Raw genomic sequence first — 15688 nt, forward strand, 5'->3', positions numbered from 1 at the left:
TTTGCTGTACGCGGGCCTCTCACTGTTGTGGCCTCTCCCGTTGCGGAGCACAGGCTCTGGATGCGCAGGCTCAGCGGCCATGGCTCACGGGCCCAGCCGCTCCGCGGCATGTGGGATCTTCCCGGACCGGGGCACGAACCCGTGTCCCCTGCATCGGCAGGCGGACTCTCAACCACTGTGCCACCAGGGAAGCCCAGGCAAATGGTTTTAAGTGCTAAAATTCATTTCCTGGCTCTGCCAACGTACGCCTTCTTTAAACATAAACACAAATCACCATATGTTGACAGTTGCATATTCATTCACAGAGGAGACCCAGGAGAAGAGAGAACTTTACAACAGTGGCCAGCACTGCAGCTGCCAAGAAATAGCTCAGAAAGGAAACTTCAGGAGCAAGCCCATTCTCCCGACAGGAATGAGAGCATACTGGACTTCCTTTTGTACTCAGAAGGAATCCAGCAAAGAGCAAGGTCTGGGGGTAGAAGCCGAGTACCAGTAGGCTGAGCACTGAGGTTCCAAGGAGCCAGGACCTACCTGGTGAGGGCAGTACTAACTAGCAGGTGGTGGAGGAAGACCATTTCCAAGCAGCCAAAGCACAAACATTCAGACAATGTTCTCCCTTTCCTGAGGGCTGGGGTGGAGTTTGTATAAGAACCATGGGAAGCCAAGATGTGTGACAGTCCCAACACACGCAGTGTGATGACACGAATTCAGGACGCGTGGATGGGCAGGGGGGAGGGGGAATCACGGACACAGAACAGCCTGGGAGACAAGAAACATGAGGCGAGGGGGCCTGAAGGTAAAGCTCGTCTTAGGGGACAAGTGCTCCCTCACACAGAAGCACGGGCAAAACCACACCCACACAGAGGGGCAGCCGCGCACCTGGGTCTGGGTGCCTGCAGGCCCTCATCGAATCATGCTTAGCCTACTCGCTGGCTCCTCTGAGGTCGGCCCCCAGCTCCCTGTCTGACCCTCAGACCCCACCTGGCCTCAGCCTCTCCCCCGAGGAATCGGTCCGTGGTGGAGAGGGCCGCAGGGCCTGGCCCCGGGCCCAGCTTCTCTGCTCCCTGCCCATCACGCAGCCGTCTCCTTTCCCTGCCTTTCCAAAAGCATCGCAGAGCTTAGGAGGCTTGTCCGGAGGCCTCAGTGCAGGACCTGAGGGGAAGAGCCGGTTGGGAGTGGGGACCACAGAGAACACGCAGTGCCCTCTGGACAGACAGCCCCAGAGCCCGTCAGCCTTGCTCCTCCGCAGCTGACCTTCTCTCCTGTGTCACACAGCCCGTATAAAAATGAAGCAGCAGCAATTTTTATTGAGGGACCTAAACTGAAAATAGGTTTAGAACATAATTTAAAAAAATAAAACAGCAAAAGTAGCAAAAAATATATGACCTTTTTAAAAACACTTTCCTTTTTTTTTTTTTCTTTTTTCTTTGTTTTTAACATATAGCAACTGATGCCTCCCAGCCACCAGGAGCATCTTACCCAATGGGTAAATCTCTGGTAACGACCCTTTTAAAAAGACATGTAAATATATACTCAGATTTATACACTTTGTGTTTTCTTCATAGCTATGTACAAAGCCCCTGCTTTGGGGCTGGGCCCCAGGGCCACGACACTGCTCCCAGCCTTTGCGTCCCCATCCTCCGGTACCAGGTATTTGGTCAGCAAAGCAAATTAGTATCGGAATTAATAAGCCACTGGCACCATCCATCTGGAGCAGAGGTCGCCTTCCACGGAGGCCCGAGTGCTGACCACCCCCCCCCCACGCTTGCTGCAGCCCGAGGACCAGGCACCTGCCACGGGAACACAGGCTGCACGGAGCAGACAAACCAACACAGAAAAGCTCGGTCGGCTCTCCCTCGCTTGCTGCCTGTGCCTCCACCGCCTGACCCTCCAGGCAGTGCCAGGCGGCTGGGAGGGGTCTCGGTCCAACATTTGGGACGGAACCAAGTGGCCATCAACAAGTCCCCGCCTCCCTGCTCGTCTGTGTCAGCGGCAGGCTGAGAGGAGGAGGAGAGGGGAGCTCGGGGGCGACAGCTGGCTCCTGCCAGCAGGACGGGCATGAAGGAGGCGGTGAGTCCAGCGGGAGCGGGGCCGGGGCCGCAGCTGAGGATGGAGTCTGGGGAGGGGTGCGGGGTGCTAGTCAGCGCCGTTTGAGTCCGCCATTGGCCAGCTGGGCCGGGTGTCGGGGCAGACAGGGCTCCTCGGGCAGGGGCTCGTGAGAGAAGACGGAATCCTCCCCAGAGGAGCAGGTAGAGCTGCGGGTGTCGGGGAAGCTGGGGGAGTACTGGTCCAGGGGCATTGATAGGTCCAGGTACTCCTGTGGGAGGGGACAGAAAGACGCTGGACCCGCACCGTCCCCCCGGCAGCGGCCGGAGGATCAGAGAGAACCGGGCCCGCGGGGCCTGCAGGCCTGGGCAGGGCAGCCTCACCTGGTTGGAGGTCAAGGCCACAATGCGGTCCAGGTCTTCCACCAGCTGCTTGAAGGTAGGTCTTTGAGAGGGTACCGCGTGCCAGCAGTCTCGCATCATCATGTACCTGAGGCAGGCCGGTGAGGGCGGGGGAGGGAGGACCAGAGCTGGTCACGAGGCTCGGGGCGGAGGGACCGTGGGCGGAGTGACCGGGGAGGGCCGCAGTGTCCGGCTAAGCACCGCTTCTTCCCTCTACCTGCCCAGCCCATCCCTCCCCCGGGGCCCAGGCCTGGACCCCAGGCATCTTCTCCCGCTTACAGCTCATTGGTGCAGTTACTGGGCTTGTCCATGCGATGACCCTCCTTCAGCAGCTTGAAAAGCTCCTCCACAGGGACGCCAGGGTACGGGGAGCCGCCCAGAGTGAAGATTTCCCACAGAAGCACCCCAAAAGACCACCTGTGGAGGAGCGTTCCGGGCACAGGTCTAGGCCACCCTGCAGTCCTTGCCGCTCTCCCTCCCCAGCACGGCAGGCACACGCCCTGAACCCGCCCCCGGCCCCGGCCCCCAACACAAGTCCCTAACCCCAGGGGACCCCAGGGGACCATGGCCTCCGGGAACAGTCTGAAGGGGCACATACAAGGTTTTTTTCTCTCAGAGATGGAATGCCAGACTCTACCGCCCAGGAAACTCTCTCCCGGCATCCCTGGCAACTGCTTATGTCAGACTCACACGTCGCTCTGGTGGGTGTAGATCCGGTCAAACAAGGCCTCGGGTGCCATCCACTTGACGGGCAGTCGGCCCTGCAAGCAGCACGGGGACACTGGCGGTGGCCCGGGGCACGCGGGGGCACAGGCCGGGCTGGACTCGGCTCACCCCGCCACAGTGGAGCGGAGCCCCGGGCAGAGGACGGGCACCGGGGACGGCGCCAGCACTTACGTTGGTCGTCTTTTTATAGTAGTCGATGTGGTGGATGTCACGAGCGAGGCCGAAGTCTGCGATCTTCATCACGTTGTCCTCCGTCACCAGCACGTTCCTGGCGGCCAGGTCTCGGTGTATGCACTGCGGAGCCAGGAAGGGAAGACGGATGGGAGTGAGGAGGGCGGGGCGCAGGGGAGGGTCTGCAGCCGTCTGTGGGCCCGCTCCCCTCGCAGGTTTCGCCCACCTCACCACTCGACCTCCCCGAACGGTCCAGCTGCCCGCTACGATGGCCGTCACCTGCACGTCAGAGCCAGCCGTCCAAACACCCCCAGCTCCGGGCCCCTCGATCACTCCAGCAAACCCTCCATATCGACCCCTTTTCCTGCCCCTCCCAGCTCTTAGCTTTGGATTTGCACCCAGCAAGGGGAACATTTCGCTTCTCTCCAGTGTGTACGAGCTCTCACGCCCCGTCTCCCTGGGCGAAGCACATCCACACCAGGCTGGGTTCAAACAAAGCAGCATTTACCGAGCACCGAAAGCTGTACTTAAGTCTCTCACAGGACCTCATTTTCCCCAGGTAGCTGTTCTACAACGCGGGCAGTATCATTCTGACTTCACGTTTGAGGAAAAGTAAGGAGGCGGCTGCCTGGGGCTGCACAGAGAGTGCCAGTGCAGGGACTGGAACCTAATCCACCCTGACCCCAAGGCCACAAGGCCGCACTGGCTCTCCTGACTCTGACGTCCCCTAGGAGCGGCCCGCACGTCCCCCACTCCAGCCAGGGGAGCCTTCAGGAGCCGCACCTTCTTGGAGGCGAGATACTCCATGCCTCGGGCCACCTGATAGGCGCAGGACACCAGGTCCTTGGAGGACAGCTGCTCCTCGGGATGACGGCTGGGGTTGTAGCAGTATTCCAGCCCCGGCGGCCTCCGGGCCTGCAGGTACTCTCGGAGGTTGCCCTTGGAGGCGTACTCCACGATGACATACAGGGGGCCTGGGGACACGAGGACCGAGAGGCCGTCAGGGCCGCCACGCAGGCACACGGGCCTAGTTTCCCCCCAGGAACTCCGCCCCCAATGGCACTGGGGGAACTGTGAGCCTGTTCCCCAAGCCTAACCTCCCCTTTTTAGGGAACCCCGCAAATTCGTTCCAACTCCCCAAAGAAACCCAGCAAAATCATTCTTCCCTGCACAGTCCAGGAAGTTCCCAAGCAAAGTTGGGGGCAAGAGCCCTAACCTAGACCACAGTAACTCAGCTGTTCCTGTCCACACAGTGTGTGTGAGTCCTGGTACCTGTATGAACCCCAATGGGCACCAGCCCAGACCCTGAAAAACACATTCCAACTACTGCTAAACCAAACTCTCCTCCCAACCCACTTCCCGAAGCGTGGCTGAGAGATGCCTGGTCGCTGACACCCCAGCTAGCTATCTGCTCCCCGACAGACAGGCAGCAGGAAGCCCGGGGTTCCCGCCTGAGCCCCTTCCCGACACGGGTGGGAAGGCTGCAGGCCCGGCGCCTACCGTCCTGCGTGCAGGCCCCCAGCAGGTTGATGATGTTCTTGTGCTTCCCAATCATCTTCATCATCTCCATTTCGGAGATCAGGTCTGACAGGTCTTTCTCTGTTGCATCCGCTTTATGGACAAGCCAGAGAAGGGAATTGAGACTCGTTTGCTTTGGAAGGGAGGCCGACAGGAGAAAAACTAAGGGAGGGGGATGCAGTGAGCACCCAGGGGTCCCTTTTCTCTGGGACTTGCTTCTCTCCGCCCTTTTTCACATCCAAGTTTATCCTCCCATCCCCCTTACGAGAGCCCGTGTTGCCGTAAGTGGTAATGCGTAGGGCAGAGGCTACGTCAGGAAAACCAGCTGGCATCGGCATCTAGAATAAACACCTGACGACAACCCAGGTGGATGCCAAGGCACAAAGTGAGGTCATAGTGATCTTGGGGTGCAGAATGCCCCCCCCACTCCCGGACATCCCTAAGCAGGCCATGTAGCAGGTGTGGGCAATGGCCCGAGGCCCACAGTTTGCTTGGAAAGGGAAGGGATTGTTTTTGCAGGGACACAAGCATCACTTACACTTCAGCATCTTCACAGCCACTTTGGTCACCCGGTTGGGTTTGTCCTTGTCCAGCCCAATGGCCTCCGCCAACACCACCTGCCCAAAGCAGCCCTCTCCCAGGGGTTTGCCTAAAACCAGTCTTTCGGGGAAACAAAGGGTGGTGGTATAAGCCGGGGGTGGTAAAGTTCAAACCTGACAGGACACCCCATTCCTCCCCGCCTCCACGTAGCTCCCCCAACCGAGAGCAGAAGGTAGAAATCATCATTTCTGATGCACCTGGTGCACCGTCGCTCCCTCGAAGGTCGGAGCACACACAACTGCCAGCGTTAGAATAAAAAGCGGGGGCTCCCCAGAAAGTGGAGAGGGTCACCTGTCCCGAGGCAGCTCCCAGCGGGGGTCTTCGGGAAGCTCGTATTCAGAGACCCCAGCCAGCATGGGGGTCCCGCTGGAGGAGAGACGCGAGGGCCGAACCAGCAGGACCCCAGAGTTCATGGATGCGCTGGAGTCGGCCGACACCTACGGAGAAGCGTGGGGTCACCCAGCGGGGACGGGGATTCCTCTCATCCCCAGTCAGGGCTTTTCGCCAACGGCAGAGGTATGTACCTGTCATCTGATGCTCCTTCCCCAGCACAGAGTGGCAGAAAGCCCACTGGGGGTCGGAAGATCTAGGTTCTAAAACTGACTTATTTCCCCCACCAGCCTTTCTGGGCTTCGGTTTTCTCACCTTTCACATGAGCGTTCCAGACTGACATTGTGTATCTTACCATCGCAGTACCAACTCTATTCTTGTCCCCACTCTTTGTGAAAACCCTGCCCTGGATTAGGGATTCCTGACTCCCAAAGCTGCTTCCAGAATTAGCCCGGCTCTTAGCAAAGGTGGCCTCCTTTCACACACCTTCACCCTCCGTTCCATGTCTGGGATGAGGGGTGCACAGGAGAGGGAGGGCATCTTGGGACCCAACTCAGGTCCTCTCCCCCACTCTGTCCCTTTGCACCTCTATTCTCCTCACTTTTTAATTGTTTTGGCCGCACCTCGTGGCTTGTGGGACCTTAGTTGCCCGACCCAGGATCGAACCCGAGCCCTTGGCGGTGAAAGCGTGGAGTCCTAACCACTGGACCGCCAGGGGACTCCCCACCTTTGCACCTCTAATGGGCCCTGGCGGGGGCAGTTCAAACTCTCAGTACCAGCTGTGCACTCAGCCCAGCTAGAACCGTCTTCCAATCCACATGCCGCGTGAGCAGGTCACCGTGGCTGGGCTAAGATGGGCTCACGGACCAGAACAGCCTGGAGCCTGACTCGGAGCACTTAGGACAGGACATTCCCCTGCCCTGGCCCAGAAGCCAGAAACCAAAGTCCGAAGCAGTTGGCTGGGCACCATGGCGAGGACAGGGCACTAGAGGGTCCCGGGGAAGGCCCCGAGGCACAGGGATGATGCACAGGATGAGTCAGAGTGTACAAACCCCCCATCTACTTTCTGTTACCTGTCTGCGCAGAGGGATGCTCTTGGCCAGCTTGTGCACGGCCATCTGGCTGTGGAAGTCAGTCTTCTTGGTGCTGCTCTTCATCTTATAGATGATGACAGACCCCACCATGCAGGAGATGAGGAAGGCCCCCGTGCAATAGATGATGATCTCCAGGTACAGGGGCGAGGTCATCACCGCCGGTCTCTCTTCCAGGGCTGGGTCAGTGCGAACAGGGTGTTAGCGGGCTCGGGGCGGGGCCCGTCCACTAGCGTCCCAGCTCCATAAGAAACTCAACACCCATCTCCTTTCCTCTGGGAATCTTCGGGGCAGAGAAGAACCAAGCCAGGTCCCAGCTAGGATTGGGGTTCTGGCACTGAGCACCCGTCAGACGTTCTGTGATCGCTGAGGCTTCCTGATCCTGACTCGTAGCCCAAGAGGGATGGACTATATCTTGCTACCCGAAGCCCATCCTCATGAACTCAGGAGCCCTCCTTGCTCAGCAGGACGGCTGGGCCGGAAGGGCACCTGGTGCCCTGCAAGAGATGGCTGAGAACTCACTTGTGCTAGACGCCTTCCTCAGTGTCCCCATGAAAACTCGGCCCTTCTCTGCAGCGCCTGAGCACTGTGTCCCCCTATCACAGGGGACAGCTGAACTGTCCATCGATCTTTCATCCCTGACAGCCCACAAGTACCTTGAGGGCTCAGATGGCACCTCACCCATGTCTGTAGGCCACAGCGCCTGGCATCTGGTGGCACTCACAGCATGAGGACAATGAACGGGAGGGAAGGAAAGAAGAAAACCAGTGTGTGTCCTGACTTCGTTTCTCAGCTTCACCTAACGTCATCTGTATCAGGTCAGACGTGTAAATATCCACACCCCGCCAAACCACAGGCAAAACTAACTTAATTTCCAAATGTGTCTGGACTGCTAAAGATGGAAAGTGTAAACTTCTCTTAAGGCTTCTACTCACAGGTCTAACTCCTAAAGCTGAAGAAGGACATGGAGGGGGGTTGTTTTATTCTCTTCTCCATTTAGAATCTCACCCTTCCCATCCCCACAGAAGCCCGTGCAGTTTAAGCCCCCTTTCCCTCCCACGCGGAGGCTGGGAGGGTTCCAAGCAGCACCACTTCACAGAACACACATTCCCCACGAGGGGAGGGTCCCTCTCCCCCCACAGCTCTCCTCCCACTCCTCCCCTTTTAAAGACCCCCGCCAGCCACCCGGGCCAGCACCCCGAGGACCTCCCCCCGGGGAGGCCCCAGGCAGGACCCCAAAGGAGCCCCAAGGGAACCTCCCGAGGCCTGACGAGGGGATGGCCGTGCTGATAACAAGGAGAAGCGGTTCTGTTTTTCTCTTTCCCCAGCGTCGAGAAACAGAGACAACCCACTGGGAGCACACACGGGACAAAGACAGTGACGAGGAGACAAACAGAACGCTTCTCTCCCTCCAGCGGGGGCGTTATCAGAGGAAGAGAGGGAGAGAGAAGACAAGAGGACGGAGTCTGCGGGAACCACAGCAGCACAGCGCACAGCCCACGTGCAGGCCCTGCAGAGGCACCAGCCCACCACCCCGAGCAGGCTGCAGGCTCCTGCCTTCCCGGACCAGCGCACACACCTCCCCTCGGGAGAGAGGAGACGTCGGGAGCCAAGGAGGATAAAAGGGCACCATCAGGCCCCCTGTGCTGCCTGGGAAAGGACTCGCTCCATGCAGCTCCAAGTCTACCGTCTGGGTCTGGGTGGAACCTCGCTCACCCTGAGGTGGCAGCGTGGGAGCAAGGAGAGCATGACCCTTGCCAAGAGCAAGCCCCTCGTTCCGGGGCGCGTGCGTTCAGTTACAGGGGGAGCGGGCCTTTCTGAGACTTTTGGGGGGTGCTGGCGATAAAGGATCAGACAAGTTAAGGAAGGCCGCCGGACCCGAGGAGGGAAGGAGCCTGCCCTGGAGGAGAGCCCAGCTGCAGGTTAAATCCAGATCCGCATGCATCACACTGGCCCAGGGGAGAGCCAGAGGCGGGCACACAGGTGGGACACCTCCGCGTTCCTGCATCACGAGGAAAGCACCTGTGTGAACCGAGAGGCTTCGACCTGCCGAGCCGGACAAATTGCTGGAGCCACCTGCCGGCCCTCGGAGCCCGGCTCTGTGTCTCCCCCAGCCCCGCGATGCATGCTCCCCCCGTGCCCGTGGCGAGGGCAGGACATCGAGAGGAGAAGTCCAGTGTGTACCTTCCAGAACGGTCAACCATGCAGAGTGGTGGGAGAGTCCGATAGAGTTACCCGCCAAGCATGTATACTCCCCCGCGTCCTCAAAGGAGACATTCCTTAAGTGCAGCACCTCCATCTCTTTGTCGGTGGTATTAACTCCGGCCGTCTAGAAGAGACAACGGAAGCAACATGGACAAGCCCGGGACCTGAGACCTCTCAGAGGCGCACAGGGAGGGAGGGAGGAAGAGGAAAAGGGAAAAAAAAAAACAACACACACAAAAACCAGAGGAAGAAATGCTCCCCAGCGTCTCCTTTGCAACAAGGAACAAACAAAAACCACCAGGCAGCGCGAGACCTGTTAGAAGAAGAGAGTGGGACCCTGAGGAGGAGCTCGGCAGACCTGAGACAACACGAATGGCTGGTTACACCCGTCACCAGACGCTGGCAGCCCCGGCCCGGCCCGGCATGCGGCGGCGAGCGCATGGAGAAATGGGGCCCGGAGCGTGGGGGGCCGTTTGGTTTCCAGAGGGCACACACAGAAGGGATGGAGAGGGCGGCAGCCACACACGCACACACGCCTGCGGACGCTGGTCCTGTCTTCTCTCCATCACTCAGACCCTCCGTCTGCATGACCAGCCGGGACGCACCTCACACACAGCCAAGGAACACACACAAGGCACAGAGGGGACGACACCAACACAGAACCAAACCAAACCAGCCTCCCAAGGCCGGGTATTTTTCCATGGCTCCGGGCACTAGAAACACAGCAGGGTAACAGGGGGAGTGGGGCGCTGGCCTCCCCACCTGCCCCAGCAGCTCGGGGCCTCAATCGAACTCCCAGCACAGGGGTCCCTCCAGCTCCCCGTTACCTTTTGCCACAGGTCTGGTGACTGTGAGCCACGCAGACTGGTTAGCTTCACCAATATAATTGGAAACCTTACACACATACTCCCCGCTCTGGGCCTCTGTCACATTGAACAGGGTCAGCACCTCCGCATCCGAGCTATTTATCCCCGAATGCTGGAACAGACCAACGACACGCCATCAGTTGGGCTAACACTGAGATGTGGCTGTAGTTTGCTCCCATGCAGGCCCAGGAGCTAAGGCAAAGGGAGGCTGAAGTGAGACTCGCCATGTTTCCCTTGTTAGGACAAAACAAGTGGACTTTAAAAGTCCAGAGCAGTTGACCGAAAAATAAACCAAAGAAAAACATCACTGCCCCCAAGCAAACGTTCTGTTTGTGTTAAACCCCCTCCTCCAGGACGAGGGCAGGGACTGTGAATGGAGAGGGCGGCCAAGGCCAAGGCCATGGCCCCGCTTCCTACAGGGCAGTTTCAGCACCCGAGGTGAAGAGGGGGGTGGCCGGTAAATCTTTGGGACGGCCAAGCCAGGGAGGATGAGGTCTAATGCTGGGACCAGGAGGGAAACCACTTTCCCAGCTTCTGGTGACTTCCTGTTGCAAGATCCACTGGAGAATTAGGCAATTAGCTTCCCTGGATTAATGGAGCATTCAGGGACAATCAAAGTCTGGGAGTGGGAGGAAAAAGGAAGAAAATGCCAATTACTCCTGAAACCGCTGAGGACTGACCTGTGGCCTTTGCTCCTCCAACCCTACCTAAGCCGTGCCTGTCATTCAGCCCACGTGCCAGAAAGAACGTGACTTGGGAACCAGGGCAGAGACTGGGAGATGCTGCCTAGAAAGGCTGCGGTCATGGGCAATGGAAAAGCAGGAATGCCAACGCCTTCCTGGAGTAGCTGACCCGAAAGCTTGGGCACAGTCACTATCGATGCATTTTAGAAACCAGCAATGCCCACCCCCAGCCCTCTGTGCCCCTCACGCCTCCACCCCGTGACCTGCCACTGGTCCTGCGGAATGTGGCTGGGTCCCCATTTAAGATGGAGCCTGTATCCAAAGAGAAGGGATGGGGTCCCATCGCGGGCACCGAGCCTGACCACAGCAACCTGGGCCCCGGGAGATACAGGCCTCCTTCTCAGAGCCCAGCCCACGGAGACTGGGGCCAGGGATTACCTTCAAGATCTGGACATAAGGCAGGTTGTCCGGACCAATCTTACTCCCATTCACCTCGATGTGCTTTAGCCACTGGATATGGGGCTGCGGGTCGCTGTACACCTTACACATGAACTCCACATTGCTGCCCAGGGCCACTGTCTTGTTGGCTGGCAACCCTGCCTGCAGGATGGGCCGGTGAGGGGACCGCTCTGTGGAGGAAGGGACGGGAGAGGCTCGTCAGGCTCTGCCACGGCTGCTCCTGGCTGAGATGCGGACAGAGGGCATCCCAAAGGCCACCAAAGAGAAGCACTCCCGGACCTCAGCCCAGCCTACCCGTCCTTAGCTAACATCACAGTCACTGAGACGCTTGCTGTTCAAAGTGTGGTCCAAGGGCAGCGGCACCAGCACCACCAGCTTGCGAGAAACATCAAACCTCAGACCCTACCCCAGACCTCCTGGACCGGAAGCTCCTTTTTACAAGACCATGGCCTCAAAGCCGAAGCAGAATGCCGGCTGTGAAACTCTTTACCTTAAGGTTGCTAGAGAAGGAGACTCAGAACCTCTAGAAGGAAGAGGCTACAGTCACAGCACCCAGAGGCGTGACATTCTTCCTAGCATCTCAGGCAACGCCCGGAGTCTGCATTCACCAGGGGCCTGTCCTCTCTGAGCCGCTCGGTACGCGGGCCTCTCACTGCCGTGGCCTCTCCCGTTGCGGAGCACAGGCTCCGGACGCGCAGGCTCAGCGGCCATGGCTCACGGGCCCAGCCGCTCCGCGGCACGTGGGATCTTCCCAGACCGGGGCACGAACCCGTGTCCCCTGCATCGGCAGGCGGACTCTCAACCACTGCGCCACCAGGGAAGCCCAACATCGCCTCCCTTGCAGGGGTGCCAGGAGAATTGCCCGTGGTATAGTTACTGCACCCAGCAGACCGCTGGCATCCAGGGAGTGATAGCTACTATTAAGCTAAATTGACCACCACTACTCCAGTCACCTCCTGCAGGAGAGACTATCAACAGCACCTGTCACTTTACAATGAGTCTGTGGTATGGCTGATCCTCCCACCTCTATTTACAGGTAAGGAAAGAGGCAGGTGACAAGAGCTAATAAAGGCCACACCATCCGGACTCCAACCCTGAGTAAACCTGGCTCCAGGCTGTCTGCTCAGCGTCCCTGCTCTTTCCTCTAAGCTCCTACTCCTGTCCCTTCTTACCCACGACATCAAGCTGGTAGGTGTGGTTGATGCTGCCGTACTCGTTCTCCACGACGCAGGTGTAGTTGCCCTTATCAGAGGGCACCACGGAGTCCATTATGATGCTCCAGGTGGCATAACGGACCTGAGCGGAAACATGCCGTAGGGTTCTACTGCGGGTCTGAAGGAAGAGGCGGTGCTGGTACCCCGGGGCGCTTACCCTCCGATCAGAGCACGGAGGACGCAGCCCCTCTGCACAGTGACCCCAGCCCATTTAAACTCTGCAAGAAGGCATCAGGCAGACGGGTGTGAGGACCCAGAAAGTCTCCCCACAAAGGCCAAGGCCATCGTGATCTGGACAAATGTGCTTTCTGCACCCTCCCCAATATACTGGGAACTTCCCCAACCCTGCACCCCTGTCCACCCTGTTCTTGTGCCAGAAAAGCTCCCCGCTAAGAGTCCAGCCCTGTCCGCCCTTGACATCTCATTTCAAAGTCCATCTCCTCCAGCCCCATCTCCGGCCAAACCTGTTCTCTCCGTCCCTCTGTACCTTGCAGGTGCAGTGCCCACGGATATCTGCCATCTTATTAGACAGAATTCTGCATGGGCAGGATACTGCCTCGTGAGACTCAGAGCACAGAGCCTTGCATACAGCAAGTGTTGGGTGAATTCATTTAAACAGTTTCCATATTTTTTCTGATCTCCTTTGCTTTTCTTATACAAGAATAATGAGAAAAGAGCAGCTAAGTGAAATGGAAGAGAAACAGGAACGATAAGGATGATCAGAGACTTTAAAGGGGGGATTAGATGAAGATGTTCTTCCTGGAATTGTAAACGGGCAAAGGACACGAATAAACAATTCCCACAACAGGAAATGGAAATCGCTTATGAACACATGAAAATTCTAAGTTCGTTACTAACCAAAAGGGCCCACAGAGAACAATGCAATACTCTCATCTATCAAATTTGTTGGCAAAGGTAGAGTAAGCTTGTCATTCTTGTACTCTGCTATGGGAGGGAAAACTCATTTTCTCTTTAAGAAAGTAACTGTTACCACAATAAAATAAAAAATAAAATCGCACTCCAACTGATTACATCATCCTCCATTAGAGCAAACATCACAGTAAAATTTTATGTCTTCCCATTGTACTTTGAACTCTGCTGCCTAGTACATTTTCTGGAAAGACATGTGTTCAAGAAATGTTCATGTAATAAATGAATACATGGATGAATGGATAAAATTATCTAATTATCAGGAAAAAAAAGTAATTGGGTAACATGCATCAAGGGCTTAAAAAAATGCTTACACTTTGATCTAGTAACTTCCCTCTATCTGTCCTAAAGAAGAACATTTTAAAATGCTGACATAGACTTAAGCACAAAGATATTCACCGCAACATTATTTATAGCAGTGAACAACTGGAAAATAACTACCATTGCAAAATAGTTCATTAAATTATGGGACATTTTAATACCGGGATATTATAAAGCCACGAAAAATTATCTTTCAAACACATGGCAAAAGACTCATGTCATAATGTTAACAACTGACAAGAAATTATACAGGCAACGTGATCCTCCAAGTAAAAACCGTATGTATACACAGAAAAAAAAGACTGAAAAGTTTTAACTTTATATACACTTTTTTATATTTGAAAAAATTTTAATTTTATAGGTAGAAAGCGTTATTTAACACAATTAAAGCATATACATAGGGATTTTCTAAGCAGAGGCTCCCGTTCCCCTGACTCTAACTTTCATATAAACACAGGTACCTTGTAGCCTCCGATCCTGTGGTCAGGCTTGAATTCTTTGCCATTTTTCAGCCAGCGCAGCGTGGGGTTAGGGGTCCCACTGGAAGGGCATTTGAACTTCACTGTCTTGGCAGCTGGCACTGCGTGCAGTTTCTTTTCCATCTTTTCTGGCGACGTCCAGTAGGGAGCCACGGCTGCCCGGGGAGAGCCGAGAGAGAGCGAGAGAGACGGGCAGGGCCTGGTCAGGCTCAGGAGCGAGGGCCTCCGCCCACCCGCCCACCACCTGGGGATGACGCCTGCACTGATCCGGACCCCCGAGGGATCCCAGGGCCAAGCACTGTGACCCCACATGCCCCCTCCTCCCCTTCTCCAGACAATCACCCGAGCCCCCCCCATTCCCGTTCAAACCCAACACCCAGGCCCAAAGGGCAGTAAGGTAGGAAACAGTGTCTCACGCATACGGTTTGGTTTGGTGTTATCTGTCTCTTTCTCCTCTGAAGAGGAGTCATCATCGTCATCATCGTCCTCGGAGGAGGGGAGAGCATCTATGGGAAGGAGAAGGGGGCACTGACGTCCCTCCAAGGGAACAGGGGCTGGCGAGATTCCCGTCCAATCAACAGCCACCCGAGGAACACAAAGGCCAGTCCAGTTATAGATGACCGCAGCTACCCCTCCCCACACTGTCCCCCAGTCCCACTCCTCCCTTAGTGCCTGTCCCTCGGAGGGACAGACACGGTTTATTTAAGAACTGCATGCTCTATGCGTGTCGCCCTCCTCCACCGACCCCACCGCCCTGCCCTCCTCTGCCCAGAAGAAGCCTTTACACTGGGCAGTTCCATGGCGGGCAGGTGGGCTCTCTTTAAGTTAACTCCACCCTGCATTCAGAGGCTCACTCAACTCAGCATCGCCTGGATGCGCTGGGTCTCAGAACTAGCAGCCAGGGAAACTGGGTCCTCCTTTGGAACCCCAGATCTAGGCACTGCGGCCAGAAGCCATTTCCGAAGCCATGGGCTGAACGACGTGGAGTTGGACTTTTCCTAGCACGCATCTGCTGAGCTCTGGGAGCTGCCTTTCTTAACCAGAGCAGACAGGGAGCCCACAACACAGTCCGCAGCTGCCAACACCTGTCCCCAACAAGTATCCACCCCTTTTAGCATGTGGTCACCAATCAGGGTTCATGCCAGATCTTTTTCCAGTCCTTTCTAGTGCTTTTGGGGGTCTGGAGGGAAAAAAAGGAGGCAAGTCCCTCAGTTAGGGGCAGGTTCCAGATGATGCCCGGGGGAGAAGATGCCAGGCCCGCACCCGGGGACGCACAAACGGCTTAAAGACAATTTCAGCTCTACCTTATTTAATCCTAAGGTTTTGTACAAGTCGCATCCTACAAGTGGCAGATCCCCAAAGTCACAGAGCCCTAGGGTTCCCTGGCTGCCCTAACAGCTCTGGAAGCCGGAGGACAGATGTTTTCCGTCAAGCCGTGGATACGGCGGCGCACCTGGATCATCCCCCATCACCCGGGGACCTCACCACGTATTCGGGGGTGCTAATTACTAAGCCAAGTACCAAGTCCAAATGGCCGGGGAGTGAGAGGGTGGAAGCTGCCTCCGCCCTCGTAGCACCCGGAGGACTGGGCAAGCTGTGGTGGAGAAATCACAGCGTCTCACTGCCCCGGATGTGTCAGCAATCACCT

At 56.8% G+C, this 15688-nt stretch overlaps 1 protein-coding gene across 13 annotated transcripts in view; it reads right to left on the reverse strand.

Annotated features, from left to right (window-relative positions):
• Positions 1-1281: 1281 nt before the first annotated feature.
• Positions 1282-15688, reverse strand: part of FGFR1 (fibroblast growth factor receptor 1) — a 49421-nt gene continuing 35014 nt past the window's right edge. For 3 of the 13 annotated variants that reach the window (XM_060085943.1, XM_060085940.1, XM_060085946.1), the window contains 15 exons: positions 14463-14546; positions 14023-14195; positions 12269-12392; positions 11076-11266; positions 9068-9212; positions 6859-7062; positions 5754-5898; positions 5401-5522; positions 4845-4955; positions 4128-4318; positions 3345-3467; positions 3138-3208; positions 2727-2864; positions 2430-2535; positions 1282-2317 (listed from right to left, as the gene is read on the reverse strand). In XM_060085943.1, the coding sequence (XP_059941926.1) occupies positions 2141-2317; positions 2430-2535; positions 2727-2864; positions 3138-3208; positions 3345-3467; positions 4128-4318; positions 4845-4955; positions 5401-5522; positions 5754-5898; positions 6859-7062; positions 9068-9212; positions 11076-11266; positions 12269-12392; positions 14023-14195; positions 14463-14546 (2105 nt within the window). In that variant the 3' untranslated portion in view covers positions 1282-2140. Of the gene's footprint in view, positions 2318-2429; positions 2536-2726; positions 2865-3137; positions 3209-3344; positions 3468-4127; positions 4319-4844; positions 4956-5400; positions 5523-5753; positions 5900-6858; positions 7063-9067; positions 9213-11075; positions 11267-12268; positions 12429-14022; positions 14196-14456; positions 14547-15688 lie in introns of all 13 variants that reach the window. The other 10 variants (XM_060085942.1, XM_060085933.1, XM_060085944.1 and 7 more) reach the window with 6 other exon arrangements.

The sequence above is a fragment of the Mesoplodon densirostris genome, chromosome 20 (assembly GCF_025265405.1).
Source record: "Mesoplodon densirostris isolate mMesDen1 chromosome 20, mMesDen1 primary haplotype, whole genome shotgun sequence".
NCBI lineage: Eukaryota > Metazoa > Chordata > Mammalia > Artiodactyla > Ziphiidae > Mesoplodon > Mesoplodon densirostris.